At 51.2% G+C, this 17078-nt stretch overlaps 1 protein-coding gene across 3 annotated transcripts; it reads right to left on the bottom strand.

Annotated features, from left to right (window-relative positions):
* Positions 1-891: 891 nt before the first annotated feature.
* TNFSF12 (TNF superfamily member 12) lies at positions 892-8785 on the bottom strand. Of its 3 annotated transcripts, none has more exons than XM_068976452.1 (7): positions 8557-8785; positions 8364-8414; positions 7752-7824; positions 6933-6986; positions 6814-6849; positions 1793-1917; positions 892-1598 (listed from the first exon to the last, which is right to left on the bottom strand). In XM_068976452.1, the coding sequence occupies exons 1-7, from the start codon at positions 8713-8715 to the stop codon at positions 1347-1349; spliced, it is 750 nt and encodes a 249-aa protein (XP_068832553.1). In that variant the 5' UTR covers positions 8716-8785; the 3' UTR covers positions 892-1346. The 3 variants fall into 3 exon arrangements, with proteins under 3 accessions (XP_068832553.1, XP_068832554.1, XP_068832555.1); XM_068976453.1 differs by having other exon boundaries at positions 8364-8411; XM_068976454.1 differs by lacking the exon at positions 8364-8414.
* Positions 8786-17078: the final 8293 nt, after the last annotated feature.

Raw genomic sequence — 17078 nt, 5'->3', positions numbered from 1 at the left:
GCTCTGGGGCATGGTGCCAGGAGCCGGGATGGAGAGACATGCTGGGCAGCACCGAGGGTCAAAGGTGGAGAGTGGAAGACCCTCGCGCCTTGGCACAGGTGAGATCTCCGGGGCAGTCCGCTCACCGTGACTGAAGGTGGGCGAGGAGGGGAGGAGAGGGGGTTAGTGGGGAGGAGAACCAGGGTCGGGGAAGCAAGGAACTGGCTGAGTTCCGGGGTTAAGGCCAGGCCGGGTGTGTTGGAAGAAGGCCTGCACTACTCTCTGCTGAACTTGGCAAGCGGGACTTCCTGTTTCCCCAGAAACGCTCTTACATAAGGCTCTGGACAAATGAGAAAGAGACAGCCAGAGCGCCCCACCACTGTAGGACTCCTGCCTGGACCCTGGGGCGCAGCTTCCCGTGTCCCTGGGCCCTAGTGTCCCACTTCCTGACCCTGAGCCCCCACGTCGCGCCTGCTTCCCTGCCCACCCCCCGCTTCCCCCCTCCCTGCGCCAAGTCCCAGCCCAGGCTGGTGCCAGCACCTGCTGCAGGTGCCCAGGCTGCCAACAGGAAGGGCCGCTGCCCTCCCAGCCCAGGGATTCCCCACAGGAGGAAGCCCGCCTCCTAGGTAAATCAGGCCACTTCTGCTGGACCTTGGGCAGAGAATTGATTTTTTTTTTTCCCCTGGCAGTTTGCCTTTTGATTCTCTTCTCCTGCCTGGGGCTTCAAGGCACGTAGGTCTCCATGCCCAAGCCTGGATGTCGTCCTGGAATTCCAGGTGACCGTCTTCCCCCACCCCCCACCTCCCAGACCCCCACCTTCCATTGGCCCTCAGCTACCCTGAGGATATCCCCTAAGCCCCAATAAAGACACCAACCATGACATATTCTCTTTAATATCCACTTATCAACATTTAGTCCCAATAATAATAAAAATAATATCTGTTTTAAAAATCCACAGGGAATTATCAGGGGAGGAGCCTGTCCTGGTCTCTGACCCCTCACATTCGGGAACTCCTGGCCTAGTCCCAGTCTCTCTGGCATCTGGCCCCTCTTAGTGGCTGAAGAGTGGGTATGGACGACCCATCATCACCCAGAGTACAGTAAACACAGTGTCCTGGGGGGCTGCAGCCAGGGTTGGGGAGTCAGGAGATAAATGGGGCTGGGGAGCTAGTGAGGTGGAGAGCTGGAGGTGGGGAGAGCTGTCAGCGAGGCTGGGAATATTTGAGTGGCATGGACATCACGTGAGCCCTGGCAGCCTTCCGGGAGTAGAGGCAGGTCTGGGGGAGGAGCAGCTCAGGGTGGGACAGAGGGGACAGGGGTGCTCAGAGAGCGGCCGTGGGGACAAGCCACCTGGAAACCGGAGCCCTTCAGTGAACTTGGAAGAGTCCAAAGTAGGTGAGGAAGGGGGCAGCCTTGAGTTGGGTCTGGGGGAGGGTGCGGATCCGCAGGGAGGACCCTCGCCGCAGGCGCAAGAGCCCTGACACCTGGCAGAGACGGAGCTGGGGGCCAGGGGAACTGGCCGCAGTGGCCGAGAATTCCTCCAGGCAGCGCAGGGCCAGCGTGTCATCCACCAGCAAGTCCAGCTTCAGGTAGACAGCCTTCCCCTCATCAAAGTGCACCTGGGGAGGCAGGGGAGGGGCAGAGTTCAGGGTCTGCTGGCCCTCGGCTTCATCTCAGGTGTCCTGAGAGGCCCAAGGCTCCTCTCAGCCCAAACCCCATGCTCCCCCTCCCCACCTTTAACTTGCCCCCAACCCCGAAGCCCAACCCTTCTCCTTCAGTTCCGGCTTTACCCGTGGAGCCAGGTGGGGCTTACCTGACAGTACAGGTAGTACAGCCCAGCCCGGGTGACCATAAATTGCCCGGTCTGGCAGTCATAGCGCAGGGGGTTGGAGCTGTTGATTTTGGCCTCCTCCCAGCCACTCACCGTCCCGTCCACACCTGAATGTGGGTGTTCAGAGACAGGGGAAATCCCTCTAGAGAACTTTCTCACACTGGCTGATGAGACACTGAGTTTATAAACCTCTGGGCCCACTTTACCCAGAAGATATCTAGGAGGCCCAGGGGAAGGGAAGAGCCGCGGCCTAGGGAGCTGGGAGTGTGATAGGAAGTTAGGGGAAGAAACCCAACATAGAGGACTAGAATGATAGACAGCAAGTTCTCACCAGCTGCTTCTGGAGAGAGGAGTAGGACTCAAGAAGCATGGGGGCTTTTATAGGTTGTGTCTGCACCATTTGCTCTTTTACTTGGAGAAGGTATGGATGGATGCGTTACTTGAATCATATATTCCTTGGGTTATTAAAATTAAAGATAATCAAAAGGGAAAAAGATTTAAAAAAATAAAACTAATAAAATGGTACCCAAACCTCCATCCATTAATGAATGGATAAGGAAAATCGTGTTAAGTCCATACAATGGGATAAAAAGAAATGGAGTACTAATGCAGGCTACAATGTGGAGGAAACAAGAAAACGCTATGCTAAGTGAAAGAAGCTAGTCACAAAGGATCACATGTTCTATGAATATCCAGGTGGCGCAATAGTAAAGAATGTGCATGCCCATGAAGGAGACTCAAGAGATGGGGGTTCAATCCCTGGGTCTGGAAGATCCCCTGGAGTTGGAAATGGCAACCCACTCCAGTATTCTTGCCTGGAGAATCTCATGGACAGAGGAGCCTGGAGGGCTGCAGTCCATGGGGTCGCAGGGAGTCAGACATGACTAAGTGACTGAACACACATGCACATGAAGTTTCCAAATAAATACATAGAGACAGAAAGTAGATTAGCAGTTGCTTAGGGCTGGAGGAGATCAGGGAAATACAGTGTGGTGGGTGAAGCGTATAGGGTTTCTTTTTGAGGTCAGGAAAACGCTCTAAAATTACTGTAGTGATAGTCATACAATTCTGTGACTATACTAAAAGCTTAACTGTACATTTTAAAAAGGTGAATTGTATAGTATGTGAATTATATCTCAATAAAGCCGTTAACAACAACAAAACTAGAGTCAAGGTAATTGCAAGCTGTAAAGACAATCAAATGACAAAGCAGGGTCTCAAGTGACTTCCCAGCCCTCCATGAGCCACCCCTGTTTACCTCTCAGATCTAATCTCACACATTCCTCCAAGTCACAAGACTCCAGGCCCTCAGGCCCACTTTCTGTTCCTGCCAGGCACCAAGCTCACTGTTTCCACAGGGTTTTTACTGCTTTTCCCTCCCCCTAGAATTCCTCCCTCCTGTCAGTCAGTCTGGTCGCTCTGAGTGACCTCGCCAGGCCTCCCAGTCTGAAATATTAATAGCTAGTCTCCGTTAAACTCTCCACTCACCGCATCTCTCTCATAGCAGTCCCCAAGGACAGAAATCATCTTTATTTCCTTCTGTGATAGTTTGGGGTCTGCCTCCCTCAAGGAGCAGGGGAACTGGTCTGGTTACCGCCCCCCAGGCCCTGCAGCTGGGGCTGCTCTGAGCAGACACCAAGCACATGCTGGTGGGAAGAAAACAGAGGAGGAAGAGGCTGTAGGGGCAGCTGTCTCTTGTTTGGGTCCACAGGCTGCTCTCCGGGGCTTCCGGCACCTCATCTCAGGAGCCTGGGAAGCTTCCTTCCCGGCACCCCCATCTTCTGCCTGCCCCGGGGCGCTCTCCTGGTTCCTTTCTCAGGAACATAATGCTCACAGGGCATTTTCATCCCTACCTATGGGTTGCCTTGGCTTTTATTTCACAAGACTGCAATCTGAGTCTCCAGCTCTGCCCGTGCCTGCCCCTCCTGACACTGCTACCTGCCTGCCATTAGAGTAACCTCCCCACGCTCCCCACTGCAAACTCACCTAGACCAAAACTGAGCCGGCCCCCCCAACCCCAAATTTGCTTGACTGCATTCCACATTGGGCTCCTGGTTCTACCTCTTATCAAGCACCCAAGCCTCTCTCTCCTTCACCAGCTTTATCCACTGATCACCAGTTGCTAGCAAGCCTGCCACCCAAGTAGCTGTCTCCCTCCCCTGTGTGTGTGGACTCAGCCATTTCTCACTGGGACTCTGTTCAGGCTCCTTCCTCTTTAGGCTCCCTGTTTCCACCGGGAGTAAACTGCCTGCTCCAGTTTACTCGCCACACTACACAGAGGCATAGAGTGATGTTTCTCAAATGCAGACGTGAGACTCTTCTGCTTTGACTTCAGAAGAACCTCCAGACTCCAACTGTGACCTGGCTCCATATGCTTCTCCAGCCTCACCCCATCCTGCTCGTCTGGATCTGTCTCCTCCACCGCATCGAGCCGCTTGCTCCCCGTCCTCCAGCCTCATCAGACTCTTGGCAAATTCTGGGCTTTTGTACAAGTGTCCCTGCCCCTCTGTCCATCTTATACTCACACTTGGGTAAGAGCCCATGCCTCCTTGGGAAGGAGTCCCTGACTCCATTGTAAAGTTGTCTTCCTCTGTACTGGCCATGTGTCTCTTGCTACTTTCGTTATTATTCTTGTCATATCACATTGTAATTTACAAATTTATATGCTTGCCTCCTCTCCTAGACAGCAGTTCCTTGCAAATAGGTCTGGATATTACTCAGTGTGGGCACCGAGCTGGGTGCATACAAACAGTAGCATCTCAGCTCATGTGTGCTGAGTCAACGAATGAGTAAATGTCTGGGTAACTGCTGAAATAATGGTCCAGAGAGAAGGGAGGAAGGCTGGCCTGAGGCATGAAGAGTAGGGGGAAGAAGGAGAAAGGGCATTCCTGGCTAGGGAACTAGTTTGAGCTCATTGTGGCTAAGGGCATGGTGTGCCTGAGACCATGGTATCACTAAATTTCGTTCTTTACTGTCTGGCAATCACCCTTTTTTCCCTGCTAGGCTTGCTTTTCACTATCCCTCCTGCCCATCTCCCTCAGTCTCCAGAGGACCCCAAAGGCATCAGGTAAGGGCTACCTTTTGTCCTCCCACCCAAACCACAAACCGACTTGTTCTCGTGATCACCACTGACCCTCTTATGGAGATGAGATGACACATCCCATCCCCTTCTTCCTTCTGGAGTCCACCCCCTCCCACCTTTTTGAATGCTGCCTGCAGGTTCCCCCACCCCTGCACTGAGAATCGCCTCTCACGCAATGTCTGGAACACAAGCACAGCTAGCTGGATTCAAATCCTGGCCCCACCTCTTAGCATCATCATGACCTGGACAGGTTCCGGTCATCTCTATCTGTAAAAAAGAGATGGCTGGATTATCTTCCTTTTAGGACTCTTTCAAGGATTAGGTGAGATTAGACACTGAATAGGTAGCTATGATTTAGGCAGTATTTCTTAAGGACTGAACTTTTCCTGGACTCACATCCTTCTCTACCTCCTGGCCCATTTCTCTGGTCCTGTCACAGAGAAACTTCTGGAGAAGGTTGTCACTGCCTCTGATTCCTATTTCCGATTTTCTCTTAACCCATCCACACTGGCTTCCAACCTAACCACACCAGCCACCGCCCTTGTCAAGGTCACCAGTTGGCTTTGAATGTTACTAAATGCAGCAGTCATTTCTCTGTTCTCATCTCATGTGACCACTCAGCTGCATTCAACATAGACAGCCACATCCTCCTTCTTGAAACTACGTCTTCTGAGACTCCAGGACACTGCCCTCCCTGGGTTTCTTCCCCTCTCTCCGGCTGCTTCTCAGTCTCTGCTGGATCCTCCTACTCTGCTCCAAGAGCCTCAGGGCTTTCCTTGTGGGGCCCACGTCCCTCGTGGGTGTCTCATCCCGTCCTGTAGCTTTAAATACCATCTATCTGGTGACAACTCCTGACTCTACACACTCTGCCCAGGCCTGAGCCATTCACGAAGTCCAGCTAACTATTTGTGAAACTCACTTGTTTATTATTATTTATCCACTTAGTTATTATTAGCTCTCAAATTCAGTTATTAATTTACATGCCCCCCCCCAACCTATTTCCTTCCTGGTTAACACCCCTTTAATAAAAGACACCATTATTCTCAAAGATGCCCAAGTTAAAAATCTAGAAGTCATTCCTTCCCCCTGCCTTATCCTGCTCTACCAAGTCCTCTTCAATCTACACACTGAATCCATTCACTTCTCTCCATCTCAGCTGCCAACCCTAGACTAAGACACTCTCGTATCTTGCCTCCTGGCCTGTCACATGGAAAGGAATTCCAGGTGAACGAACAGTATGTCCAAAGTCCAGAAGAAGCACATTGGTGGGTAGGGGGTGTCAGCCAACAAGTGTGGAGAGGGCATAAGAATGTGCCAGGAAGAGAGGTTGAGACCAGAGCATGGAGAGGCTGAAAGCCAAGCAGAAAAGCAATAGAAGAATGGGAGACAGGCTTAAGGAGGCTGAACTTGGCAACACAGGTGGGACACAGTAGGGGTGGGGAAAGTCTAGAATGGGGAAGGAGCTGGAGACTGAGTTTGAGGTTCTGAGGTCATGGTGCCTAGGTAGGGGTGGGGTAGAGATGGAAAAGAATATCAGAGTGGAAATATTTAGAGAAAAATGATCAGAGCACAAAAACTCTTGGAATATGGAAGGGAAAGAAGAGGGAAAAAAATCAAAGATGCTTCTTGGAGATGAGCAAGGGCTGAAGGAAAAGCCCAGCTGGTGGTTTGCTGGGGGGGGATCTGCCTGGTCTCTGAAAGGGGAAGGGGTCTCCCTGGGGTCCCAGGTCTGAGTCACGGAGAAAGTCCAGTTTTGGGAGCTAAGAGAAGCGAGCCCTAAGCATTTTGAACTGGCTTGTGGAGTTTCTGATGTTGAAGGTGGGGATGGGGGTGGGAATCAAGTTTTTGGAGGGGGTCCCTTGTCCAGAAGGCCAGGGCTGGGAGGGTAAGAGAAGAGCTCAGAGGCGGGGCGGGGCCTCACCTGCCTGTGCTCCGTCTTGTCCTGGTCGTGGGTGAACTGTAAGACACAGGTAAGGGGTGGTGAGCCCTGCCCTGCGCCCAGCCACCCCTTCTCCCTGGGCATGGCTCCCCATCACCCACCTTCATAGTGGGCTGCAACTGCTCTGCGCGCCCGTGGTTTCTGGCCTTTAGATGCTGAGGATCAAGGAAAGACAGATGGGCCAAGCAGTCCCCATGTCTGGGGGTGGGTGGCCAGGAACTACTCTCTCAGCCCCATTCCCCCCGGTACCCTGGCATCCTTATTTTTGTTCAGTCTCCTGGTCTCAGAACCTCAGGCCTTATCTTCCTCCACAGGTATAGCCACTGATAATTTATCATCCGAAGTGGGATGCTTCTGAGCACAAAGGGGATTATTAATCATCACATTGAGCCCACAGGTGTAAGCCTGCAAGCCTGGATACATGGTCACAGGGTCACCCCAGTCATAAGTCTTTGCTTTGGGCGTTTGGGCCTCTGATTCCCCTACCTCTTCTTCATCAGGACCTCAGGAGCTCTCCTAACTCCTGGCCACCCGCCTTCATATTCAGGGTGGGGTCTGAGTGAGAAGCAGGTCTATGCAATGGAAGGAGCTTCCGAGGGAGGGTCAGAATTCTAGGTTTGAGTCTCTGTGACTCCGAACCCCCCTTTTACTCTCTGTGTCAGTTTCTCTACCCATAAGCAAGGATAATGGGTTTTGCTCTGCCTGCTTCACAGGGCTTTTATGATGAACAAAACCGATAGTGAGTCCAGAAGCCTCCATGATATTATGATTACTCGATGGACGTGAGTCTGAGTGAACTCCGGGAGTTCGTGATGGACAGGGAGGCCTGGCGTGCTGCTATTCATGGGGTCGCAAAGAGTTGGACGCGACTGAGCAACTGAACTGAACTGAACCGATGGTTGGGATAAAGGGCTGCTCACCATTTCTGCGAGGCCGAACCAGTTTCAGGAAAGGAACAGCATCCTGGCTTTCCTCGGGCTGGGGGTTCAGGTCCTAAGAGCGTTAAGGGCACAGCTAAACCAGGATCTCACCAGGGACTCCAGGAGACACAAACTAAGACCAACAGGGGGCCCGTCACGAGAGGCCCAGTCGCAAGACGACCGAGTCCCTCAGCCAAGAGCAGCCGAGGCCACCGGGAGGCAAGTTCTTGGGGTCAGGGATCAGCCCTCACCCCTCTCCCCAAGACCAGCCACATCCCCCTAGTCCGCTCCCCTCAACCAGCAATTGGTACATCACACACACGCCCACACCCAGTCAGTGTGCAAAATGAGTACACACCCTGCACACATAGCCAGCATCCCTCTTCCATAGAAGGTCCTGCATCTCACACTCCCACGCCCCCCATGGCCAGTAAACACTTGGTACTTGGTTGACACCAAGGGGGCACAAACCCCTTACACACAGTTGTCACTCTCATGAACCCAGGCATGAGAGGGCTGATGCACACACACCCCACACACATGGCTGGCACAAGCGGGGCACACACTTCCCATGCCCAGCAACCAGGTAGCCAGCACCCACCCCCCACTCACCAGCGGGTCCGGGTCTTCCTCTGCCACCAGGTCCCTCTGGGAAGGCTCCTGCTGGGAAGGAGGCAGCTACCTTGTCCTTCTCCACCTGACATCTCACCCTCCACCCACCTTCCTGGCCCCTTTCCCCGCCTGCCCACCGGCCCCATCAGATGTTCGGCACAGTCCCAGGGAGGGGTGTGCAGCCGGGCCTCACCTGGGCAAACAGCGATGCCCGGCTCCCCAGGCTGACCACGGCCAGCAGGAGGCCGAGGCAGGCCAGCACCAGGCCCAGGCCCAGCACGAGCGGGGCCAGCAGGGCGGTGCCCGGCTCCCCCCGGCGCTCCCTCCGCCTCTGGATCCGACGGGTGGCCATGGGGCGGGGGCTGTGCCTGCCTCACCGGCCCCCCATCCCTGGACCCAAGGGATCGGGGGAGGGGGAGCCGGCGGGCGGATCTGGCCGGGGAGAGGGAGGGGCCAGGGAAACGGGGCGGGAGCAGGGTTGGCGGGGGGGTAGGGGATGAGGACAGGAAACCGGACACTGTTGGTGATTAAACTCCTAGCTGGGCCGAGCGCCTCGCACGGACCAGGGCGGCGCGCCGCTCGGCTTGCAGAGGGCAGAGCGGGTCCCGGCCGGAGGCACGCACCTCCCGAGCGCGGAAAAGCGTGGCGATGTGTGTGTGTGAGTGCGCAGCGGGCGAGCTGGGGTGTGCGGCTGAGCTCTCCACGCGGGCGGCCGGCCGGAGGGAGAGAGGGGAGCGAGGGTTGAAACAGCAGAAACTCCACGGCAGCCTGGGTGCCGGTGGCCGGGCGGGAACACTGCCGCAAGTGCGGCGGGTCTAGTACCCCCCGAGCGAGATTGCTAAATTAGGCCTGCAGGCCAAGGTGACAAGGCCACATGTGGCTGGTCTTATTATTCCCTCAGTCAGCACAGCTGGAGGCCAAGGCACATTCGGATTTTAGCAGCCGCACCTAAAGACATCCTCCTGCAAGTAACGAAAAGAGCTGAGGTCTGGCATTAGTGCAGGCTGGGTTTCCACTTCTTGTAGCAAATCCGTTGGTAGTTGATTTAAACCCCAGAACCCTGCACCTGAGGAGAGCAAGCTTCTAGAACTGTGTGCCCCCACCCCCACCCCAAGTGTGTTCCCCAAATGGACCTCTCTGGAAACTCACGAGCCACTTATGCAAATAATAGGGGTTACCTGAGCTCAGCGAGGAGCTACAAGGAGGTCACAGAGGTCGCTTTAAATCGACCCCAAATGGAGTCCCTTGTGCGGAGCCACCTGTAGCAAGACCAAAACACCACACCTGAGCTCATGGAAGTTTCGCCTCTCTTAGCAGCAGCGATTTAAACCAATTAGTCTGGAATTTCCCTGATCCACGCTAGTGAGGAGGTAGTCGGCTGGATAAGACCCCTGCCCGTCCTCACCCCAAAGGGAAGGTGACCAGGTGACCTTGCCTGAATCAATTCTTTCTTTTCTTTTGCTGATACACACCTTGTCTCTATAGAAGATCCCTTTGTTTTGTTGGAAGGCCTGTCTGCTTGTTAAATGGGATGTTTTCTGATCCCTGATTCCTGAATGTTGAATAAAGACAATTAGATCTTCAAATTTACTTGGAATTTCTTTTTTTTTTTTTCACACCCTGCCATTCAGCCTGCAGGATCTTAGCTCCCTGACCTGGGATGGAACCCATGCCCCTTCCATTGGGAGTGTGGAGTCTTAACCACTGGAACTCCAGTTTGTTAAGTCTTAACCCTGGATCACCCAAAGCCAAGTTTATTACTTATCCCTTGACAGTCTGACAACACTTCACAGGGAGATAAGTAAGCCCACAAGATTTCCTAAGACTTTGAAATCTGGTGTAAAGCAGGTCTTTGCATGCTAGGTAGAAACAGGGGTTGGTTAGGGTTGTGATAAAATAATTTAGAATGAACACCATAAAAATGAGGATTTGCAGGTGAGGGGTTCAAATAGTCTAGGATGCAACCTGTCAGTGTTGTAGCCACGCCTTCAGGGAAACAAACTCTCTCAGAAGGACAATGCAGATAGTGGAATGCAGTTTATTACACCGGCGGGCCCAATGCGGTCTCCTCTTAGCTGAGGATCCCAACACGTTTTTTGTGAAAACCTTATATACCCTAAGTGTACTTGCTCAAACCCACCTCCCCAAATTCCTTGAAACTAGTCTGGACAAGGTAAATGAGAGGATCAAAGTTAATCCATTTATCTGTCACAAGACCAGATAAACAGTGAATATTTATCAATAGGCCTGGGGTCATATCCTGATAAACATAATGGAATTTACCACTTTGTTCTGTTACAGAGATAATTAGCATATTCTTTTAGGCAAGGGAGAATCCAAGTACAAGTCCTGAGGCACTCTTATCCAGGGGTCTGGTTTTCCATGGGTATGCCACTTCTATAGACACCAGGCACAAAGTCCATTGGGAGGGTGACCATGCCTGTAGCCTAATGTTCGTAGTCTGGCCTAAGATGGAGTCCAGCTCTGTCTGTTTCCTCCTTCATTCCCCCCTCTTGATGCTCTTAACTCATATTATGAGCATCATTCATCGGGATACATTGAATACATTGTAAAATTCAGGGTCCACAAAGCAGAACTATCAAGGCAACTATAACAATGGTAAATATAGTTTTCCATCAATCGCCCTTCACCCAAGATAGGACCAATGTCCAGAAAGGAATGTTTTCATTTGACATTGCTTTTACCTGGTTTTTCATGACATCTAAAGCAGCTGATACATTGCCAGATAAGTCAGGAATGCATACACAACATTCAACCTTAATTATAGCACAGGTCCCACCAATGGCCCTTCACCCAAGATAGGACCAAAGTCCAGAAAGGAATGTTTTCATTTGACATTGCTTTTACCTGGTTTTTCATGACATCTAAAGCAGCTGATACATTGCCAGATAAGTCAAGAATGCATACGCAACATTCAACCTTAATTACAGCACAGGTCCCTCCTTGAGCAGCTGTGAGTATGTCCAAAGCCATTCTATTTAGAATTACTGTTTTTCTCATTTGGATTTGCTCTTCATTAAGGCTTGGATGGCTTTTGTTCTATCTCGGAGGGCCTGTTTTGTGAAATTAGTCAAGGCCTCTACTTTAATCATATCTGTTTGTCCCTATAGAGGGTATGAATAAGTCAGCAATGTACTTATACCATTGAAACACAGATCTTGTCCACCTAGCATGTAAATAAGGTAGATTTACCAGGGCTTATTGTAGGTTAAGCTTTTGTTACACTGGCATTTATATCAAATGTAACCCTATGACCTGAGTCTATTGACTAGGTCTAGCTTACACCCAGAGAGCAGGGAGAGATTAAGATTGTGTCCCAGAAAAGAGTGGAGTGGTTTAAAATCTCTTTGGCGGAGCGGTGACAGCCACCAGGGAAGTCCATCCATCACAGACAGAGGCAGAGCCCCACATACCCAACGGTTGGAGGTATTGTGTAAGTTGGCGTAGGAATGTGCGCATTGATGAGACCAAGCAGCAGGAGTTAATTATGCAGCTTCATCCTCAAGGGGCTCATCTGGGATCTTCTTTCCCTTCCTCTTAAGGATGGTCTTAGTCTCTCAAGGGTAAGCGGGGTCTCTCTGTGGGGTCTACTCAGCGTTTTCTGGGTCTGCGTGGTATGTTAACTTTACCCTCCTATGATGGATCCAAGGGGCAATACCTGCAACTTTAACTGCAGTAGGGGTAGTCAGAGTATCAGTATAAGGGCCCTTCCACCGAGGGGCTAGTAAATCAAGTTTCCAATCTTTGACCCATACTTTGTCACCAAGCATAAACTCATGAATCTCTTCCCCAAGGGGGAACGGCACCCTTTCTTGTACAAACTTAGTTATCTGAATTATTACCTTACCCAGTTCCATCTGCTGTGAAATCCTATCCCCCCTTACCTGAGGCAAATTTGTTGACACCTGTTTTATTATGGGAGGAGGCCTCCCACACACAATTTTGTATGGAGAATAGCCTTGGGACTGTGGGTCATCCTGAGTCTGAGCAGAGCAGCCAGAAGCAAGTCCACCCAGAAGCAGTCAGTCTCTATGATCCACTTGGAGAGTCTCTTTAAGTGTCCGGTTTGTTCATTCCACCATCTCAGCACTCTGGGCCTATATGCAGTGTGCAGTTTCCATTTGATGTTTAAAGTTTTGCTTACTGTACTAAATCAGCTACAAAAGCCAGGCCATTGTCTGAACCAATGCTGGTAGGAAGTCCAAATCTGGAAACCATTTCTCTAAGCAGGCACCGGACTACTTCTGATGCTCTTTCAGTGCAGGTAGGAAAGCTTCTACTCATCCTGAAAACGTACATACCATGACCAGCAGGTAACGGTAATGTCGATGAGGTTTCCTTTCAATGAAGTCCACTCCCAGGTGTTCAAAGGGCAGCATGCCTTTCAGCTGAATACCCGGAGGTTTTTGTCTGAATACCCGAGAGGCAGCATTAACCTGTGAGCAGACAGCATGGCCTAGGCGGGTCGCTTGGTGTGTTTGGCTTAGCAGAGTGTGTGCCAGCTCCTCCAGTACCAATAATTTGCCACTTGGCAATTCCCACCATCCCTTTTCAGTCTTGATGGCCCCTTTCACTTTGGCTAACCTGACAGCCGTTGTCCTTTTTTTATCAGGCTAGTGCCATCAGCATATAAGACCCAATTAGGGTCTGGAACCTTGTGTCCTTCTTTAAAACAAACCCCAGATACCTCACCTCCTCCTTGCAGATCTATGCCTTCTTCGACGCCCGGTAACCTGCTTCCATCCGCAGCTGGAGCAGTGCTTCTGTCCCTTCCCAACGATTTTCCTTGGTCTCTGCAGCCAGCAGCAGGTCATCCCCGTATTGTGGGAGCCAAGATCCATACTCTTCCAGATGGAATGAGTCCAGGTCAGAAGCCAAGCCTTCTCCAATGGCTGGGGAGTCTTAAACCCTTGTCAGGGAGTCCAGATGAGCTGTTGTTTCGTGCCCCCAACTGGATCTTCCCATTCAAAGGCAAAGATGGGCTGTGACGCTGGGGCGAGGCGTATGCAGAAGGCAGCCTTGAGATCTAGGCAAGTATAAACTTTAGTCCTTGGCGGGAGGAGGCTAAGTAAGGTATAGGGGTTTGGAACAGTGGGGTGTAAAGTCACAGTAGCCTAGTTGACTAGCCTGAGATCTTGTAAAGGCCTATAGTCCTGTCCTTCTTCCTTTTTGACTGGCAGGATTGGCGTATTCCAAGCTGACTGGCATGCTACTACAGTGCCCGCTTGTTTTAATCTATTGATGTGGGGCAGTATGCCGGCCCAAGCCTCTATCGGTACCAGGTACTGGCACTTTCTAACCGAGATGGTGCCTGGTTTGAGTTCTGTTATCACTGGGGCGTGATGTTTAGCCAGCCTGGGGTGAGGAGGGGGTTATCTTCCGCCCAGACCTCAGGGAGTAATTGAGTTAGCTAGCTCTCATGCTCTTCCTGGCCACCCGGACCAGGCTCGTGCAACCTCCACTCATCTTGGGGGGTCTTGAGAGAGAGAACAAATAAGTCATAGTGCCCATCTGGCAGGTGGGCCTCTCCTCAGGGGAGAAAGTCACTTGTGCTCCTAGTTTGGAGAGCAAGTCTCTTCCTACTAGGCACTCAGGACTGTAGAGGATTTCATGAATCACTTGGTGCCCCGCCATCTGACATTTTCTGGGCTGGCAAAACGATTTAATCATCTCTTCTCCCGATACCCCAGTTACAGCGATAGTCTTTTTGGACAGTGGTGCCACAGGTTTTGTTACTACTGACAGTTCTGTTCCTGTATCCACCATGAAGTCACTGTTTTGGTCCCCCACTTTTAAGGTTACCATGGGCTCTGGGGACCTGATATCTCTGAGCCCCGGCAGCCCTATTTAATTTCCAAGCTAGCAAGCCCCACAACTGCGGGAGCTTCCTCTTCCTTTCTTGCCTTAGGGCATTTATTCTTCCAGTGGCAGAAACCTCCGCACTAGGCACACTGCTTTGGCTGTAATGGGCCGGGGACTCCATTGGGACTGGTTGAAGGACTGTCCTGTCCCTGGGGCAGAGGAGGTTTTCCAGAGATAGACTTTCCCAGAGCAGCAGCTAGCATTGCAAATCTCTCTTGTCTGTTCCCTCCGGCTCTCTGGCAGAGCGCAGTCTCTACTTAATTTCAAACATCTCCCTCCCCTTCCTGTCATACTCACCGGGAAAAGCGGGTATAGCTTGGTCTGGAGCTGGATCCTGGAAGTGTTGGCCAGAGGCTTCTGCCACAGGATCAGAGCCCACTGAGGTGGCGTCTCTATGACGCGTGGGAGAGCTGGCGGAAGGGCAGCAGCTGCTGCAGGAACTTCACCTGGCCCTGGATGGAGCATTAAGGCGGCCTCCGGTCCTGGTGGAGCACTGGGCCAGTGGGCGCGTCTTCATCCAGTTTGCGGGAGGGGCAAGTCATCCTTGTCCAAATCCTGCCAGATCTCAGAGGGAGAAGGAGAAATGGCGTGCCTTCACCTGCTGGTCAGCAAGGCCATACCAGAACACCACGTGGTCCAAGACTGTTTCTCCCTTAAAATCCGTTCTGCTTTGGTGGGCTTGATCAGGTGCGGATGAAAACATAGATGGGTTAAATATCCTATGTCCCAGGCTGTCTCCGGAAAGCCAATTCATACTCACTTATGTATCCCCCTCCTTCTAGCCTGACAATTCCGAGGGGGTCAAGCATTTCACAGCAGATGGGACACCTCCTGGGGGAGGGCAGAATATGAGCATACAACGACCAATTTCCTATCCTAAAAATCCCCTGGCGATCGCTGGTAATAATTTTCCCTGAGACGGTGTGGACACACCTCCTTAATGACCTTGGCAAATTCCCTTCCTAAGCTCCTTGACCTGTGTACCAAGCAATCGCCACCTGGCTACTCCAGGCTCCTGTGGGTCCCTGTTCCTTCTGGTCCCTCCCAGGGGGGTAGAGTGATCAGGCCCCCTCTTCCAACCTGCCGGGTGGGTTCCTCCTCACCTGAGCGCTCTGTTTCCCTGCTGCCGTCCACTACCTGCTAATGTGAAAGCTCCAGGCATTGAGAGGCAGAATCCTTCCAGAAGGGCGAGGCATCTTCCCCCTCTAGAAGATTCAAGCTGCAAGGCCTCAGAGTAGTCCCAAATGGAACTTGTCTCCTCAAAGTGAGGAGTTTCCTGGCCAATGCACCAAATGTTGTAGCCATGCGTTCCAGGAAACAAACTCACTCAGAAGGACAGTGCACATAGTGGAGTGCAGTTTATTACACCAGAGGGCCCAAGGCAGAGTCTCCTCTTAGTCAAGGACCCCGACCAGTTTTTGTGAAAACCTTATATACCCTAAGTGTACTTGCTCATACCCACCTCCCCAAATTCCTTGAAACTAGTCTGGACAAGGTAAAAGAGAGATAGGATCAAAGTTAACTCATGATTCATGTGTCACAAGACTTGATAAACAGTGGATGTTTATCAGTAGGCCTGGGGTCATATCCCAATAAACATATGGAATTTACCACTTTGTTCTGTTACAGAGATAATTAGCATACTCCTTTAGGCAATGTAGAGTCCAAGTACCAGTCCTGAGGCTCTTTTATCCAGGAGTCTGGTTTTCTGTGGGTATGCCATTTCTATAGACACCCTGCACAAAGTTCAGAGTCCTTTAGGAGGATGCCCATGTGTGTAGCCTAGTGTTCACAGCCTGGCCTAAGATGGAGTCCAGCTCTGTCTGTTTCCTTCTTCATCAGTTGATGCCTCTACTGAAGAGCTAATGGGTCTTACTGGAAGTTCCTGGAACAAGCAGTAAAGTTAATTTGGAAGATTCATCTTCCTGGGCAAAAGTCTTTTGACCATCAACTCTCCCTATCCCAAATGAAGCCTCTCAGTTTATATATCCTATCTTGATTCACAAAGAATTTCTAGGCCAAATTTCCACCAGGGAGAAATGTAGAGAAGAAATAATATAATTGAGGATACCTCAGTTCAGTCACTCAGTTGTGTCCGACTCTTTGCGACCCCCATGGACTGCAGCATGCCAGGCTTTCCTGTCCATCAGTGCTGGGGTCCAGCCCCGGTGGATCCAGGGAATTCGAAGGGTAGACTGCGTTGGCGTGAGAAAAACTTATTTATTGATTGATATAAGATTAGATTAAGAAACTATAGTGTAGTAGCAAGATTAAGTGGAGGAAGAGGGCTGAATAGCTTGGTTTACGCGGAAGACCAATAAAATTCCAGACAAGGAATTTGCACCATCTACGTTGGGCCACCGGCGCTCGCTTGAATATCTAAGAGTGCCTCACCTTAGGCTCCCTTTCGCGCGGGTCTTAACAGCCAGGGCAAGTAAGTAGACTTGGCGGGCCTCCGCGCCCCAGATGGAAATTCAGCCTGAAATTAAAGTAAAGAGAGGAGGGAGGGAAAGGGAGAGAAGAGAGAGAGAGAGACACAGGGGGAGCCAGATTCTCAAGAAACCAGGCTGAGAGACTGGTCCGAGAAACTGGTCCCATCCTTTATTGTTCAGAAGGCCTTTTATACTTTTGATAAAACATGGAGATCAATGGGTAACACAAAATTATGTAGCATTCGCAACCCAGACTCTTTCCGTATATCATTTTGTATACAAAAGGTCTCAGGTGATTTACATTATTTTCTAGCCAAGAGGCTTGTTAACACTTTTTGGCTCTCTTCCTTAATGAATGTTAATTTTGTTTCTCCTGAAGTGTTTTTCTTTAATCTACATC

The sequence above is a fragment of the Capricornis sumatraensis genome, chromosome 8 (assembly GCF_032405125.1).
Source record: "Capricornis sumatraensis isolate serow.1 chromosome 8, serow.2, whole genome shotgun sequence".
NCBI classification, from domain to species: Eukaryota; Metazoa; Chordata; class Mammalia; order Artiodactyla; family Bovidae; genus Capricornis; species Capricornis sumatraensis.
The sequence above is the reverse complement of the archived record's forward strand: the minus strand, read 5'-3'. Positions and strand labels throughout refer to the sequence as shown.